Here is an 18,068-nt window from a genome sequence, read left to right as displayed (position 1 = left end):
TAGGCACTTTTTAACGACTCTGGGCACGCTCTTGAGGCTGGCCAAAAGACCACCTCTGGACCTCCGTGTGAGAAGCCATATAACGCTTTGTATTAAAATTGCTTCTAATCCAACATCTTCCAGCCCTGTGCACTCCTAAGACATAACACTAGGCCAGTCCCAAAGGCTGTGATATCGGTTACACACACACACAAAGAACCTGATAACTATGTAAGGAACCACTCACAGCCATCCACAAAGAAAGAATTAACAATGATGGTGAACTCAAGCCAATTAATCCCACCTTAGTGCATTCAGGAGACCCTTGACAATATTTGGCATTGTGTCAGTTACGCAGGCACAAAGTACTCGAAAACTATTGAGCCACCAAACAGCTATCAACTGCAAAAAGTACTAATGACGGCCAATCGGCAGCCAATAATGCTCACCTTAGCGCATTCAGGAGTCCTTCGACAACATTTGGAGGCTGCTCCTTGAGGACCCTTATTGACCGTTTGACCTGACAATGGAGAGAAAGTTTTTATTTGATGAACAGAGTTTTTATAGCCACATTTCAAGAAAGGTACAAAAGCTAAAGGCACAGCATTTTCTTTGTTCAGTACGATAGACCCTTTTTGCTAATTCACAAGTGCGCTTCTCTGCACTGGACGTCTGTCCAACTAATGGCAACACTGGTCATTGTTTAAATTAAGACGAAGTTCCTTCCCCGTGCATAATTTAATCACCAGAGCTGCGTCCATATTTTTTGTATCATAACACACAGAAACTGTGCTTGCACGCAGTGTGCCGCCATTAAGTTGGGCAAACTGCCTCACAGGAAAGCTAGCTTTATAATAATGAAAAGGGTCTATATACTGCTAGGACAAAGAATGTAAGGATCTATAAAGGAAATGCTCCAAGTCTACAACTCTACTTTGAGGTTTCAAAGCAGTAGCTGCAAAAGCTGTGTTGACACTGGCAAGATTCAAAACCCTTGCTGAACAAGGAATGGTATCAACACCTAGCAAGTATGAGTAAGTGGCCTGACTGAAAAATGATTAATTGATTGATGAGGTCTAACGCCCAGAGGAAACAGGAGCTATGAGATGCTGTAGCGGGGGCTCTCAATTGATTTTGACCATCATAAATGCTAGGCTGTGTATGATACCTCAAAGTTACAATTTAAGCATGGAAAGACTTAACACTACTATATGCTGGAGCAAGTTTCAAGTTGAAGCTAGGTCAGCAGACCTATTACTAGTTAATTACTATACTAAATATTCTTTAACCTGAATAATGCTTCATTGTTTTTGTGCAAATGTAATCTCTATGGACAGAAATAAAGCAGACCAAGTTGTTACAATTTTTCTTTATGTGGAACTGTGTTTGAGTATTACAGGAGCTTTTTCTTTTTTTGTGTGTGTTCTGAAACCTTAGCATGTGCATATTGTGCACGTGAACTATACTTTTGGAAATATGCTTTGTGCTACGTGAACACGGCTGTATCGTAGCCTTCTGCTACCTTTGTTTTATGGGGCTACATTTGTTTCATGTATTTATGTTGTGGGGTTTGACAAGCTGCTAAAACAGCTTTTATCCCACTATTTCTTCCCACTTATGTACATTTTGGTATGTAACTATGTGGTGAAGAAAATAAATCAACTCATTAAATCTAAGTAAGTACTCAAGTGGTTTCGGAACGTCGTCCTCTTCGAAATGTAGCCATGGTGGCTAAAAACTGAACCCATGACCTCACACTCAGCCTAGGAACGCCGCAGCCAGCACAGCAGCTGTGAAATGAAAATGCTAGGCTACTGATCACTAATCAATACAGTGGGACCCCGGTTATATGTCCCCCAATTTTGCAATGTCCCGGGTTTTACGACGGACTAGTGCAGTTCCAGCGAACTTCCTACAGAGACAATGCATTAAAAAACATGATTATCGATGCGAGATTGATTATATGACGCAATTGCACAGCACGATTATACACGAAGCACGTCCCGTCTCAAACGACGACCTGTGCAAAACTGCGAAACCAACGACGGATGCGCGAGAAATGCCGCCAGCTTCCGGTAGCTCCCTTGCGGCACCATCCCTTCCGCATGAAAGCTTTGACTGGTTTCAGGGCTCCCTCCTAACCTTTTTTCGTTCCCTCGCGTTCGCTGCCCTCTCTCATCAGTTTCCCTTCCCCCTCTTCACGGCGTGCTCAACCACCACCTGCCTTTGTCCCTTTGTTGCAGTCTCATGGCACCTTTCTCTCGAGTTTTTTGCATTGATTGCCTGCCCACACCTCTAAGCTTTTGTTCGGTGGTAGTTTCGCTTTAGTGTGACTCGGCATTGGATGCGTCCACATATACGATGACAGCATTTGCGGGACTGTGCCAAGCTAGCTATCTTCGCCGTCGGCCACATACTTCCACACATCTGCTTCCGAGCCTCGCGAAAGTGCAACTGCAGTGGACACCCATTAAATGAAACTCAATTAAAAGAAAATTACTGATAAACAGAACTCAATAGGATTATTTCATTGGTTTCCTATGTCAGGTGCAGTAAAATTTTTCGGTTAATTGAAACACTACTTATTTGTAATCTTCGGTTAGACGGCACAAAAGCCATTTAACTGAAGGAATTTATTCATAGCCAACGCCATAGTTAGGACAAGCCACTTCAGTAGCCATCCATGGGCTTCAACGAGCTTCCCAACCGTTTGTGCTGCTCTGTTTTAGGCCTACGTGCAGTGGGTGTTACGGCCTGATGGAGAGCATGAAGAAATGGCTGCATAAAACACTGTCGCTTGAAAAGAAGCTGCAAGTTCTTCAGGAGCTCGATCAAAGCGGTCTGCCTAAGACGAAGGTGGCAAAAAAGTTTGACATCTTGAAGTTAACGCTGTCGCCGATTTTGAAGAACAAGGCAACCATCCAAGGTGCTGTCAAGAATGGAACGTTCAAAGCGAATGCGGGTGCGGACAACGCCCTATGAAGAACTGGAAAAGGTTCTCTTTGTTTAAGGGTGTGTGGAGTGTCAATTTTCTGATCAACGGACCCATTTTGGATCAGAAGGCGCAAGAGATAGCCCTGCAAATGGTAGTTGTAAATTTTGGCGTAAGCAACGAATGCCTGAGCAGATTTAAGAAGTGCCATGGCCTTGACTTCAAGGGATCAATCCTCCTCCACTGATGAGCGTGATGTCCTTAATCCCAGTGCTGTGTAGCTAACGAAGCAGTTGAACTTTTGCAGCCTTATTTTAAGGGGGGACGCGGCTTTCGCATCGCGATATTTGGTCAAGAAACCGATTTTTTGAAAATCACATTTTCAGTTTGTATGACTTCTTTTCTATTTTATTTCAAAATTTCGTCACGGAAAATCGCGCGGAAATGATGTAAAAAATGTTTATCGAAGCTAAGGTGGCGAGGAGTTTCTCAAAAATAGCAAAAAAACGGCATTTTTCAAGCCGCGATATCTCCGCAACCGCGTAACCTAGCGCCGCCATCTTGGTCTCTATGGATAGCGCGATTCTCCGTCTTCAAATCTGGCGCCTCGGCCAGCTGCACCAGGCAAGAGCAAGCGCACAGCAAGCTAAAGTTTCAAGGTCTCGCGGCGGTTTCTGATCGGCAGCGCGCGCCACGTGACTGTACGCGGCTCCGGATTGGTCTCCCGGGCGGTTGCCCTTAGCAACCGACGGAAAGGTCGTCTGCTCGCCGCGCTGACGGCGCTGAGGAGCCGATTTCGCGTCTTTTCAACTCGTCGCGGCGTGGTTTAGAGATCGTATCTCACTCATGATAACGGACCGGCGCTCACTTGTTAGAGAAACGAAAAACGTTGTCAAGCTCGGCCCTTCTTAGCTTGGAGAACGGCTCTCGTCTGTTATCAAGGGCCGGCGATTGTTCAAGAAGAAACGCAAGACTGCGCATCAATTTGGTGCTCGTAAGTCGAAGCCACCGATCTCTAAAACAAAGTTTGCTCCGGCGACTTCAGCAGTGACAATGACGGTGGCATGCAGCGCGACGAGGACGTGCAGCTGAGCACCTCAAGCACGGATGGAACATCGTCCGCGCGTATTGGCGAAACTGTTCAGGAACCCAGCCAAAAAAGATGCAATGCGGAAAAAGAAAGCTGCAAAAGCTCATCAGACCATCAGGTCAGATAGTCAAGCGATGCCGCATCGCAAAGGACACAAAGGACTATAACCCTGGTGCCTATTAAATTTTGACAACTTTGAACCTTGTTTTCTCAGTACAGTTTTTTTGGCATGTTGCTCAGCTCGTGGAGCAGATATCTTGGTAACTACTTTACACATTTTGATTGCGTTTGTTTTGTCAGACTCACTGAACTGTACTTTAGGGGATAGCGCTCTTCTTTTTTTATCCTAGTGTTTTAAGAATTCGTAGTAGGGTTCCTTGTTTGCAGTGTAAGCGTGCTCACTGCAGTGGGACTGGAGAAAACAAACTACAAATTTTAGTGTTGAAAAAAAATTATTTCGAGAACGCTATCCCCTTCTGCATACATTTGGCTGTGCATACAGTATTTAACAAACTTTTCACTTGATTTCGTAAATCCTCCAGTCCCTCCACGAGGTTCAAGAAAGAAATAATTTGTCTAGCAAAAAGTTTTCATGGTACCGCCTTGAAATTTTTATGAAAGCATTATAGAGCCATTCTTATTCTATGTACCAATTTTCATTGACGTCCACCAAGAAACAAGAAAGTTGGTACCAAAAGCCGCGTCCCCCTTTAAGCACGAGGGGAGTGCAGAATTTCTAGCAAGCCTGTCAGGCATGCGCACTGTGAAAACGCAGCTCAAGAGTTAAGCAAACCAAGGTTCATTCCTTTTTTTCTGTGCATCCAGATCAGTAAAGGTTAGCGCAATTAAATTAGAGTTGTGCTTCACAAAATATGCGTACCTTGCTTAATTTAAACTTCCCATAACTGAAACATTTTCTGGATCTGCTTTAGGTTCCGTATAAGAGGAGTCCATTGTACCTCTGAAATTTATTGCCCTAGCACGTATGGAAAGCATGAAAGCATGCATGAAGATTGAACCGATAAGATCAAACCGATTAGCCACCGGAAGGCACACAGATCCTATTGGATATGCGATTATGCACGCAGTTTGGAGCTTGGTTTATGCGTGAGCACACAAATTCTCCCGCGTATGTCGTTGGGTTGCTGGTTTGGAGTGATTTGTCGTATCACGTCAACACTGCTGACACTCAAATGGGGATGACATCACAGTGCCTACTTTCACAGATGTGCTGCATAGCATCGCCAACACTGGGATATTCGACAGTGCACGTTGCAAATCCTCCTTACGGACGTTGCTGCACTTGAAAAGACAGCTGCTGCTGCATAGCTCAAAGAACGTCTATAAGAAATTGACCATTTTTTTTTTCAGTCTGTAAATGATAAAAGAACGCTTTACCATGCTGGCGGCGATCACGGTACACATTTTAACCTCTCCAATAAAACACGATTAACACCTGCAATGCAGTATTCCTTTTACATTTACTTTTTTTGGTGCTTTTGGTTTCAGTCCTGCAGAGTATTAACCTGCAGGTTAAATTGAAGGTTGCAAAACCACGTAATATTAAAAGATTTCTTTTGTTCGGATTATAAGACGCCTGGATTACACGAAACGTTTTCGTGTGGTCCTGAGAAAGTCGTATACTCTCAGGGTTCCACTGCACTAATCATAGGAAATACTAATCATAAACTGGCACACTCATGAGTAGACACAGACGTGGGATAGTGTATGAGTGACGAAGACTGACTGGACGTATGAACCCAAGTGACGGTCGGTGAGTACGAGCGAACGTGGGTACCAATGTAAGTGCTGGCGAGCGTGATTGGAGGCGTGTATGAGCATTTGTGGGAGCCGGCAAGTGTGAACAAAAGCAAGTATGAATGCAAGTGAGTGTTGGCAAGTATGTATGGGTGAAAGTAGGGGCATGAGTGAGTATGTAGACAGAAAAAATATTGGTGAGTGGGCATCCACTTGTTGTACTGACCTACGTACAGAATAAGAGGAACGAATGCTTAACGAACACTAACAGGAGGCCTTAATTTTTATCTGCCCCATTCAAACCCGCACGACATGCAGTAATCGTTTGCCTTCAGGTGAACCCCTGAACCAACTTGAATGATATTTGCTAAAGAACAAGTCAAACTGCGAAGTGCTGCAGTGGTTCGGTGTCTATGGCATGCCGCAGCTCAGCATGAAGCTGCGGGTTGGACTACCCGCCAGAGCAGCCGCATTCTGACGGGAATGAAATACAAAAATGCCTTTGTACTTATAGCTAAGTGCATGTCAAAAAATCACAGGTGGTAAATATTTATTCGGAGCTCTCCACTATAGGCCCCTAAAGACCCCTATGCAGCTTGGAAATAAGGCACTTAATAAGGCCTTCAAGACTAACAGAAAACAGAATCTTGAGCCGCGTTTCCAACTTACTCCACAACAGCAACAGATACATGTCCCTTACATGTGAAGAGCAGCTCGTAGAACCCTTACAGCGGGCAAATTTGCTTTGTCAGGTTACTTAAATCTTACCGGAATAGATGAAGTAAATTAACTCTGAATTCAGAGAGAAAAAGAAAGGAAGGAAACTCACGTCAATATGAGACGTCTTGGTGAAAGCTCCCTGGGGGTGAACGTGGTCGTAGAGGATGATCACGCCTACCATCACCCGCAACACAAACAGGATGGTCTCTTCATTCTTGAACCTCGAACAAATTTCTCTGCATTAGAAAGTGAAATTGTCAGAGCTCTAGCCACCATTGGTTTGCGACGTCACTTTTGGTTTAACTATTGTTGCTTTGTGCAAATATACTTGCGCCTTCAAAAATTTCAGTCACTAACACACCATTTTGCGCATGTCCTCTGTAGAGTTTTCAGGCTGCACTTTGCAAAGTCACAGTGAGACAATAGGCAAACATTAGGGCAAGTTTTCAACTCAGGGTTAACTTTACTTTCCCTTTCAAGTACAGATGAAATGTATAAATGCTCTTATTCAGTTAACTGCTGAACCGACTGAATGTTGTTGCACTTAGGATAGAAAGCTAAATTATATTGACTGTTGCAAGCAAAATTTTGATTGAAGGCATAAACTTTTTTACATAATGGCCAAAAATCATTGGATAAGAATAGTGATTCGGATGAGTTGGTCCAAGTTAATGGCGCAATTTTTACAGCGCGAAGCACTGAAGTGAGGAAAGAAAAGAATAAGAACGAAGGGTTAGCGAAAGAAGTCTCGTGTTTGTCCTTTTGCTAATACTTGGTTCTTTTTCTTTCCGCACATCAGTGCTTCACGCTGCAATAACGAGGCCAAGAATCTATGTTTAAAGGAAACAATCACACAGGTTACAAATTTAACTCTGTACCAAAACATCTTAGTTACGCAAACAGCACCTCTCAGAACATGTGAAGTCAACAAATGGAATATAGGGGTTTACCACTTACATCAAATTGTTCTGATGTTTATGAAGGTTTCTGCAAATGACCTGCTCACATTTTAGTAGCATATTTCACAGCGGTGTTTAACACATCAATTTTGTCCACTGCAGATGTATCTCTATAGGTGCTGTCTACAGAACTGTGATACCATTTTACATAGCTGAGTTACATAGTTGCAAGCATGATGCTTTAGTTCTCTTAAATTTTACAATTTTCCACCATTTCTTTTCGTACGGAATTCATGCCGTAAATAAAAATGCACCGTATTTCTTAAAATATCATGCGAGATTTTTCCCACATAATCTTTGGCCTTGAATCAAACCGTGCTATTTGAATGCAACTGTTATAAAAACGTTTCACTGTTCTATATATCTGTTATCAGCTGTTCAATTTACTGTTTGAACGAGACCTACACTCCACATTAGAGCAATCGGAGGAAAACTCCAGGCAGGAAACTGGAAGTGGGCTTCACCCCTGGCTTCATTTTCAATTTGTATAGACAGCTCTCGTATGTGAACCCTAGGTGTACATTTCATTTGTTTTACATGTGTGACACCACTGCAGCTGGATATATTGCATTGGCCTGTCTCCTCTGACCTTGCTTTCAAAAGATAGTGAGTCCTGTGACAAACTTCTTCGTCCTGTGTTCCTGCTCTAAATCAAGAAATGACGCTTGCTGCCTGACATTCAGTGTTGGCCGAAGACATTTAGCCAGAAACTTCGTACTCAATACTGAAACTTGGCAAGAAAAAAAATTTTTTTTTTCTGGTATGTACTGGTATGTTGCCTGTAGGCAACATACTAATGAGTGCTGCCTTTTGGTAACACTCGTCAACAAAGGGTTAAAGAGTGATGGCTCTCAAGAGTTACGTTCAGTTTCCTAGAGATACAGTGCATTGCTAAGCTGAGCCTCCGGCAACTGATTTCTATGGTCTCTTCAAGACCTATTAGAAAGCATCCGCACTATAAATAGAAACACAATCACACGTGTAAGAAATGGTTGTGGAGACTTTACTAGGGATCTCTCTTCAAGCTGCATTGCCGCACACTCACCTGTTATCGACCATCCGCTGGCACACCTTCGCCATGGTTCCCAGGGTCTCCGTGGTGTTCTCGATGGGCAGGTCCTTGTTCTCCGAGACAAAGCGCGTCGTTGCATCGCTGAGCACCTTCAGCATAGGCGTTGCATGCGCGTAGAACAGCGACATGTGGTTCGCAAGCTCGTTGGGAACCTCCAAGCCATCCTCTATGTTTTCCTGCATTTCGTCAGAAACCAGCACAAGGAAGCGGCACGATTAGATTAAGCAGCGGCCAGCAAAGGTACGCTCACGTGAGGGAAAGAAGTGGAATGGGATACCCTATCGAAAAAATTCATATGCTCCACAACTCCCATGTCCAATAGTCCCACATAAAACATGAGATCCCATTCAAGAACCCACATGCTCCCAAATGTCATATGGGACTTTTTGGACATGGGCGTTATGGGGTATATGTTTTATTGGACAGCTCAACTGGTCATATGCCATGAGGTGTGCGGCTGTCGTGATGCCGTACTGCCATCAGTATTGGCCCATGTTACACACCACATTAAACCCCTTTTGAGGACATGTATATTGTGCAGTTGTGCAAGAATAAACCCCCCCCCCAAGTCACCACCTTTGATTACACTGTCCCTAAGATAAGCGCACTTACTTCGGCCAGACAGCTGTCTATGCAAAGCGGGAGGGGAAGAGCCAAAGAAAGCTTCGCTTTGAAGCACAAACTGCCTAGCTACACAGCTGTGCGGACAGTTGTACTCTTTCGTATGTTAACCTTTCTAGGGTTGCAAATTGTACATGTAGCTGGTGAATGCGTGTTAGTGAATGTGAACTTTTGGAAAGAAGTGCCACCTAGCATGATCCCAAAAGTGCTGCTGTCTCAACTTCTGGCATGCTCACGCCTGTGCAGCTATGGGCGTCGTGGAATCCCGATTTCTCGTTTCTGATCCCTCCACGAGATGCTTACCCTTATGGTTCAACGCAAGATAAGCAATTACTTTGTTTACAGGTGGGCACTGACATACGTGCCTTCCCTTTGCAATAGTTGCACGTGGTGGCTGTTTCAAAAAAACTGAAGCCACGTTCAGTGCAAAGCGCACTGCTGATAAGCAACCATTCGCATCTTTTTTCGTTGGCGTCTCATGCTCCTCCTCCTTCGCATCGCCCTTGTTGCTCTCCTCTCCCATCGGCAGGCTCGTTAAGCGTGCTTGCTACTGCACTTGTCAGCGGGATTTTCCCACAGAAATCGCATTATAGCCGGTACTTCGTCTCGCGCAGCTGCAATGCAAGCAGTATGCATATGCATGGAGTTCTATGGGAGGGTAAACGGGAGTCAGAAAAGGAGGCATTGTAGCCAGTTCTGCACTACACACGGTTATAAGTAGTCTATACTGTATATGTATGTAATATATATATATAGTGATCCTCGAAAGATTAACAGCAACCAGTACTATAGCCTTACAAGTTTGGCCTTTGTCTTGGGATAAACACCCCCTGCCCTAAAGCAATTCGCTGACACGCACCCTTATTTTATCATAGCTTTTGGTTACAGTCGAACCCGGATATATCGAACGCACATACAACGAATTATTGTGCATAACGAACAGCGGTAAAATCCCCTTGAAAATTTTGGTATACAATCTTTATTTGATACATCGAAACTCCTATATATAGAACTTTTTTGTCACCCCATTCAGATTCAACATATGCAGGTTCGACTCAACACGAGCTCTTACAAACTCACCTGGTTTGCCAGTCGTAACCTGCTAACCGTCCTGCGGTAGTAGCTGAAGTCATTTTGGATTGCTGGGTTTGTCATCTGCAACAGAGGCAAACATGAGCACCACAGTTTCGAAATTTTGACAAATTATGGGTTCTAACACTTGCCGTGCCAAATATATTTATTCAGAAGACCATTAGAATTCCCCCCTATTATGCTACATTCATTGACAACAGCCTTGATTATTCCAGTATCACCAGTACATTTGTTATTTCCTGTTGTTTCTTACCATATATCCTTTAATGTTCTTTTTAAGCTGAAGACAGACATGGCCATAAAAAAAGTCTAAGACACCCGCCTTGGTGGCTTAACGGCTATGGTGTTGCGCTGCTACGCACGAGGTCGCGGGATCAAATCCCGGCCACGGCGGCTGCATTTCGATGGGGGCGAAATGCAAAAGCGGCCGTGTCCCGTGCATTGGGGGCCTGTTAAAGATCCCGAGGTGGTCAAAATTAAACCAGAGTCCCGCCTTACGGCGTGCCTCATAATCAGATCGTGGTTTTGGCACGCAAAACCACAGAATTCAATTCAAGTCTATATGAGGCACGACATTTCTTGGGACCTGCTTTTGTTGTTCTGCATGCCACGCGTCATTCCTGGCGATGCGAGGAAAGAAAATCGCAGAGGTGCAGGTTGGAAAGTTTTTCGTTGAGCCGCGTGCATACGAGATAGGCCGCCCAAGGCACAAACTCTTCCTCGCAACTGTCAGAATTAAGCTGAAGCTCTGAACATGACTCACTAGAGCCCTCCATGTTTATTTCTTAACTTGATGCGGAGAAACATTCAAAAACCTGTCTCAAGCGTTGAAAAAAGGGTGGCCATCAATGGCCTACGGCTACTAAACTGCGCTGCCAAAGTTTAAAACCCAAGGAGCCAGACTTCCACTGCATTACCGGCAATTGTGCCCATAAATAAAAAGTTTTCTAGGAAGGTTGCAACATCTAGTAGCACAGCATTCACAAAGAGATGAAAAAACAACTGCCAGTCATCTGTGGCACTCTAGAGGACGAAAGGAAATCTCTGGATGAGCGAGACTCGTCCGTGGTACTGAAAGGGTTAATGTCCCAAAGCAACTCATGGGCTATTCAGGAAGCCATAGTGGGGGCGGGGTCTGTGTTCGCCCTTCTGATTGGTCGAAGAAGCCCATAGCTTCTACAGTGCTGCACGGAACTACTGAAACAGTCTTTATTCCGGTTTATACGGTAAGTATTTTCTTTTTCTCCTGCACGACTCCACCACCAAGTGCGCAAGCAATGGCAGAAGGCCAACTCCCCCACTTTAGGCAATAATCTTAAGCAGGCTTGCTCACACGCTTAAGATAACATGTGGTGTAGCATCGTGCAATAACAGCAGTGAAGGGATGTTGGTAAGGGGTCCCGACCCGACCATTAAACTAAAGGAAAGCATTAATGAACAATTTACAAGAATCCAAACCCACTAGTATTTGTCATCATTTCTGTTTCTCTGAGCTCTCGGTTGTGGTTGTTGTAATCATGTGGCATGCCGCACTGTAGTTGTAATAACGTACAGTCAGCCCCAGAAGTCTATGGGACTCGAGATTTGTGAAAAAGCCGACTTTTTCGTAACGCACATAGCCTCAAATTTAAAGTTTCAGTCTGTTGCAGATATTGCAACCTACCCAGTGACCCATTAAATTAGAAGCGCCAAGCCTTAAGAGAGTAAAATTCACATTAGTCGCGAAACCTGTGTCCAAGTAAACTTTTGTGGTCGGGCGTACCTCACTTTTCAGACATCAAGAGGTACAGCCGGGTCTCACGTTCAAACAAATCTGGCATGCGGAGGAGGAGGCAAGTACTGAGAGGTTTAAACACCTCGCTTACCTTGAGGTCATCAAATTTGAGTACGAAGTCCAATATCTCCGCAAACTGCTTCACAAGGGCCTGCTGCGTTTCCAGGTGTTCGCGAGGGGTCCGCGGACCCGAGCACAGCTCCCACAGGATGCGCGGCACGACATCCTCTGAGGACAAGAACGAAGAAGGGGGCAAGACTGCTTGTCAGACGTAGAACTTTGCATGTCAAAATTACAAAAGACCTGCGTAGTACTAGACGTTCAGCCAAAGTAGGCCCAGCACTAAGGTGAAATGACCAATATAGGAACAATATGACCACTCTTGGGCCGACTATGGCCTCACTTTTCGTGCTGCTGGGGGAGATTTTCTGTCAAATTTCTGTACTTTCAAACAAGAAGCTGAGAAGTTTCCTAACCATCAAGACATGTTTGCTTAAAAGTGCTATGCCGATTTGTTTTTACCATGTTGAATCACACCACAGTAATTCAGCAATGTATGAATGGATGCATTTCGAGAATTGGGTTCGGTGTCTATACATCTACATTTTTACCGTACTTATTTGTTTATAGGGCGGTCATGATTATAAGGCTAGCGTGCAGTTCAGGGACCCAAGAAAAGAAAACTTATGTAAACAAAAAATTCAGAGCCCTTCCATTATGAGAAAATGGAAGACCAGCGAAGCTGTTGGTTATGTTTAATTATTTTTTAATTTGGTGGATATGTTAAATGGCTGAAAAAAACAACACATAACTTCGTTGCGTCGCCGCGCGCCGTAGGCTGTATGTGCGAGTGAAAGTGAGTTTAGGCGACTAGATTCATGCCACCTTGCACCATCGGCCGCAGCACGTTGGGCCACTGTGCATTCAGCTTCTCGTCACTTTTGCATCCATTTGCGCTGTTGAGCCCGCTGGAGTGACACGGGTCTTACCCATAACGAGTCCAAAGGGCAACTGATGATGTCGCCAAGGAAATGACTGTCATGAAAGAATGAGACACAGCTGTTGGTTGGTAGACTAAACTCCAAAGGAAACATCACCTACCGCCTGACATCACGGTGACTATCGAGGGTGAACCTGTAAATAAGGTGAACAAATTGCGCTTACTAGGACTCCATGTTCAAGCCAATGCGAAAGCGACATATACCCTGACGCTACTGAAGAAACAGATAATTCAAGTAGTGCACATGATCCGGTGGGTCACGAACCGCCGCCACGGCCTAAAGGAATCCGACGTCATGTGCATCATACACGCTTTAATCGTAAGCCGCATTACCTATCACGCACCTTACCACCGACTCACCCAAAACCAAACAAACCAGCTAGACACACTCATACGAACAGCAGTGAAAACGGCGACAGGCCTTCCTATCTACACCTCAACAGCCAGACTATTACAGCTTGGTCTACATAACACCACGGCCGAATTAATCGAAGCCCAGAAAGTCGGGCAGATCGAACGACTTAAACGTACATCGACAGGAAGGCACGTACTCAGACAATTACGTTACCCAACATCAGAGTTTTCCCCACGAGAGCCCCTGTCAATCGCCCCAAACATCAAACATTACAGTGGCCCCCATACCTCGGAATATGCACCCCGAACACTATAAAGGCAGGTGCACTGCGCGTGCAATGGCACTGCACCGAGCATACTGCAACGACCTCGACACCTTCTATACAGACGCCGCGTGCTACCCTGACATTACAGCCAAAGTGGTAGCGGTGGCCGACTGGAGGGGCGAAGCACTATTATCAGCCACAATACGCACTGACAACTGCACGGAAGCCGAAGAATGTGCCATAGCCCTCGCCATCAGCGCTCAACCCCCAGATAAGATCATACATATTCTTACAGATTCCCAGCAAGCATTCTCTTCTTTCTGGGGTTTTACGTGCCAAAACCAGTTCTGATTATGAGGCACGCCGTAGTGGAGGGCTCCGGATTAATTTTGACCACCTGGGGTTCTTTAACGTGCACTACAACGCAAGCACACGGGCGTTTTTGCATTTCGCCTCCATCGAAATGCGGCCGCCGGGGCCGGGATTCGATCCCGCGACCTCGTGCTCAGCAGCGACGCCTTAGCTGACTGAGCCACCCCGGCGGGTTTCCCAGCAAGCATGTCGAAACTACGCACAAGGACGGATTTCACCGATCGCTAATAAAATTCTACACAAGAAGCAAAACATTCCACTAGTTCACCTAGTCTGGACACCTGGGCATGCGTCTCTCCCTGGCAATGAGCGCGTTCATGCGGCAGCCCGAGGCCTAACCCTCCAGGCACCGGTGGAAGACCAGTCCAACCCAGACAAGGTGGAAACGATACCGCTTACATATACGCATGTACTACAACACCACAGACTATCCCGTAGAACATTCCCCCCACCACACGTGAAGCTAAACCGTGCAGATGCAGCCGCTTGGCGTCAGCTCCAAACTAATACGTTCCCCAGCCTTGCTCTCTGCCACGCTTTTTACCCTAGCCAGTACCCCGACAAATGTCCTTTCTGTGGTGGTCACCCAAACCTCTACCATTCTACGTGGGAATGCTCCAAACCACCCGGCTTACCTAGAATACCCAACCCCTCCCCATCCCAGTGGGAAGCCGCTCTTTCAAGCACAGCCTTCGACGACCAGCGATGCCTGATCGACCGGGCCAGCCGGATAGCAGCAGCAAATGGGGCCCTGGACTGAGGGCTCCACCCTCTGGGACTTCGTTCTTAAAACATAAAATAAAGTTTTCTACTACTACTACTACTACTACTACTACTATCATGTTTTATCACCGACGTTTCAACATGCATCGACATAGATTAGCGTTTGGGAAACAGCGTTCATCGCTCCGGCCCATTGTTTGTTTCTTCGGGTCCCATGTGAGACAAGGGTAGCTCAATGGCATGTTACAGGTCCCCGAGCCTACAGGGGTATGTGCCATTGAGCTTGGACTCTTCCTGCACTATCACCAGGATCGGCCCACTTTGTTGCTCTATGCGTTGTTTTGTCTGTGGACGCGGAGCCATATACAGCTTCGCTGTAATATAAGGCAACATAGAGCAGCCGACGGATTATTCAGACTCGGCAGGGATTGCCTGAAATGCTCAATTACACAGCCAGAACGCAAAATGGCGGCCATGGAATGGGGGAAGGGAGCTTCACCATGTGGAGCACGAATAATCTGCAAGTTTTGCCTTTAGGTGTAGCTTCACGGCATAGCGGTGCACACTGCCGTAAAGCCACACTGGAAGGAGAAGTTCGCTATGCCGTGAAGCCACACCTAAACAAAAATTTGCATATAAGGCCCCGAGAAGAGTCACTTTGAGGCTAAGGATTCTGAAAAAAAAAATACTTCACCTTATATTCAAATAAATACAGTACTCTTTCCCATGCCCGTAAACTGCATATTTCCTTTCACTTCCGTTTGCCATTCTATGAGTATGTGTTCTGGTGCTTACTACGTACATCTATATTTTAAAGCGATAGCTTTACTACTCCAGGTAAAAACCCAGAAAACGCCTGGTTCCGTAAGTCTGATTTTCATGCTCAGCCAAGGTCAAACTGGAACTTAGCCTGCCACTACCGGTGGCTGCTGCGTACGCTGTGTGGGTTGCCCATATCTTGAAAGCGATCTGCGATGTGGACAAAGTGCACCAGTGCTGGTAGTTTCGTATGCGCTTTCGACGCTTAGTTGGCGTTGAAACGAGATGCAGCATGAAGGTAAATTCGCTAGCTGCTGCTGCAGCGCCGAGCAGTGTCTGTGTGTTGTTTTGTGGTGCAATTGTAGATGTGGTAGTTGATGACAGCGCCGAGCGGCGTTAGTGTCCTTTTCCGAAACAAGCAAAACCGTGCTACCGACCCTTAACGGAATGGTGGCGTTCCTCCGTTTCTCGCAAAAGGAACTAGTTCCGTACAACACTGGACTCAAGCTCCTCTTAATGCTGCCTAAGGAACCAAGGCTTGCTTAATGTAAGGATTCCTTTTGCTCGATTATATTCCTTTGTTATCAACCATTCGTGAAAGGCAGATCCTGGTGACAACGTAAGCATCGAGCCCCTCAAACCACTGAAAATACAGAACCGGAATAGAATCATCACATTCATCATCATCATCAGCCTATATTTACGTCCACTGCAGGACGAAGGCCTCTCCCTGCGATCTCCACTTACCTCCGTCTAGCGCTAACCGATTCCAACTTGCGCCTGCAAATTTCCCAACTTCATCACCCCATCTAGTTTTCTGCCGTCCTCAACTGCGCTTCCCTTCTCTTGGTATCCATTCTGTAACTCTAATGGTCCACCGGTTATCCATCCTACGCATTACATGGCATTACAGCGGCCTAAATAAACAAACTTCAACTGTTCAATAACAGAATCCTGTTTGGTACAATGTCTTGTCGAAGGCAAATATGAACTATCAATAGACTAGTCAGTTTTTTAATTATGAAATCAGAAATTAAACCTTTTCTGCTTTAAATACTTTAAATGAAGTGAAAATTTTGTATTATGTGCATCTGTATGACAAAAGTCAGGTAAAAATATAGAAATTCCCACTGCATTTCTTGGCAATTCATTTTTATGCCACCCAAGGCAAGCATGTGCATTAGGCAGCAGGATCCAACCATAGGGCATAGAGGTCTAACCTCTGCGATGCAATGCATGGTAACTTGTGAAATTTCAGAAAGAGCCATATTTACTGCTGGCATGCCAACGACAGATTATGTCATCTGCGTTGCTGCCATTCACATTTCTGAAAATTGTTAGTCTGAAAGTTTTTCAAGCGAAGCTTGTATTGCCTCACAAGTGTCGGCGGCGGCGGTGGTGGTGTCACACTAAAAAAACACGGCTGCTCCCAGAGTAGAGCAGGTCTGGGGAACGCTGCACCAGCACCAGATCACATGACACGCACAACCAATCAGGGTCGTTTGGTGTGTCACGGGGAGGAAAAGGGAAGGAAGGGGGGTTGGCGCGCACTCCACCAGGCTTCCCTCGCCTGAGATCAGCTTCGGCGACTGGATGGGAAGGCTTCCACCGAGGAGCAGGCTGCATTTCATCAACAGTGCCACGAACTCGCTCGGGTAAGGCCTCGTCGTTGACGTGACAATTCTAGTGCGAGGGCTTTCGAAGCCCAGACAAAATGTCAGCGAAGAGCCGCAGACCCCGAGTTTAGTGCAAACGAAGCGGAACGCCTGCAACAGCATTGTCTTGCCCTCCAGGAACCCGACAACGGTGGTGCACGCCTCAACTATGGGAAAGTAGTAGGTCAGATACACACACGACAACCTTCGCTTACCCCCATTTTCTCGACAGGGGAAGGGCTGGTGAATTTTTTTTTCTATGTCAGATATTTCCTGCAAAACATTACATGCCCACAGAAATCCTTGGCTCAGGAAGGGTTAATGATGGCAAACTTGGGTAGACGCAACGCGAACTAGGCCAGTCATAGCCAGCACTCACCAAGACTTTGCGAGAAGATGTAGAACTGCTTCAGCTTGGAGACCAGGGGCAGTACAGCCTCCCAGGCTTTCATCTGACGGGCTTCACTTCTTGGGTTGGCTATAGCCTGTGCAATGAATGTTGGTAACCAATGCAATGTGTCACACTAGCAAAAAGACATCAGCAGTTTCATCGGCTCAAAACTTGTTTACAAAGAGAGCAAGGGCAAGATCATGCAAGCATCTCGCTTACAGAAGGTTCGCTTGCACTCTCGTGATCCGCCGGCGTTGCACTTTCGTCAGCGTTCTCTGCTCGGCAAGGTGGGAGCGCCAATTGAACACTGCCTACTCGATGATGTAGAAGAAAAAGCGAACATTCAAAAAGTGGCACGCTTGCAAGACCTTTGCCCCAGGTGATTCTCACGGTGAAAATCACCATTTTCTCAAAAACACCTTGTTAAAGGTGCACAATGTCTTTTTTTTTTTGCTACAGCATTGCTTGATGTGGCGTCTCAAATGCATGCATGGATACCGCCACTATAGAAGTCCGCACAGTGCACAAAACACCACTCAAATTACCGTGTG

General features: G+C 45.7%; 2 protein-coding genes and 1 long non-coding RNA gene across 7 annotated transcripts in view; 1 reads left to right on the top strand and 2 right to left on the bottom strand.

Annotated features, from left to right (window-relative positions):
• The window catches only part of LOC119431251 (neuronal acetylcholine receptor subunit beta-3-like), a 280,609-nt gene that overhangs the window by 87,985 nt on the left and 174,556 nt on the right, over positions 1–18,068 (top strand). The gene's annotated exons all lie outside the window — the stretch shown is intronic.
• LOC125940608 (uncharacterized) overlaps positions 1–18,068 on the bottom strand; it is a 236,830-nt gene that overhangs the window by 61,462 nt on the left and 157,300 nt on the right. The gene's annotated exons all lie outside the window — the stretch shown is intronic.
• LOC119431253 (CYFIP-related Rac1 interactor B) overlaps positions 1–18,068 on the bottom strand; it is a 42,671-nt gene that overhangs the window by 12,991 nt on the left and 11,612 nt on the right. For all 4 annotated transcript variants that reach the window (XM_037698730.2, XM_049656978.1, XM_037698729.2 and 1 more), the window contains exons 4-9: positions 17,506–17,611; positions 12,089–12,225; positions 10,212–10,286; positions 8,484–8,686; positions 6,589–6,715; positions 429–499 (exon numbers count right to left, since the gene is read on the bottom strand). In XM_037698730.2, the coding sequence (XP_037554658.1) occupies positions 429–499; positions 6,589–6,715; positions 8,484–8,686; positions 10,212–10,286; positions 12,089–12,225; positions 17,506–17,611 (719 nt within the window). The remainder of the gene's footprint in view (positions 1–428; positions 500–6,588; positions 6,716–8,483; positions 8,687–10,211; positions 10,287–12,088; positions 12,226–17,505; positions 17,612–18,068) is intronic.

This window comes from Dermacentor silvarum, chromosome 10 (assembly GCF_013339745.2).
Source record: "Dermacentor silvarum isolate Dsil-2018 chromosome 10, BIME_Dsil_1.4, whole genome shotgun sequence".
Classification (NCBI taxonomy): Eukaryota; Metazoa; Arthropoda; class Arachnida; order Ixodida; family Ixodidae; genus Dermacentor; species Dermacentor silvarum.
The sequence above is the reverse complement of the archived record's forward strand: the minus strand, read 5'-3'. Positions and strand labels throughout refer to the sequence as shown.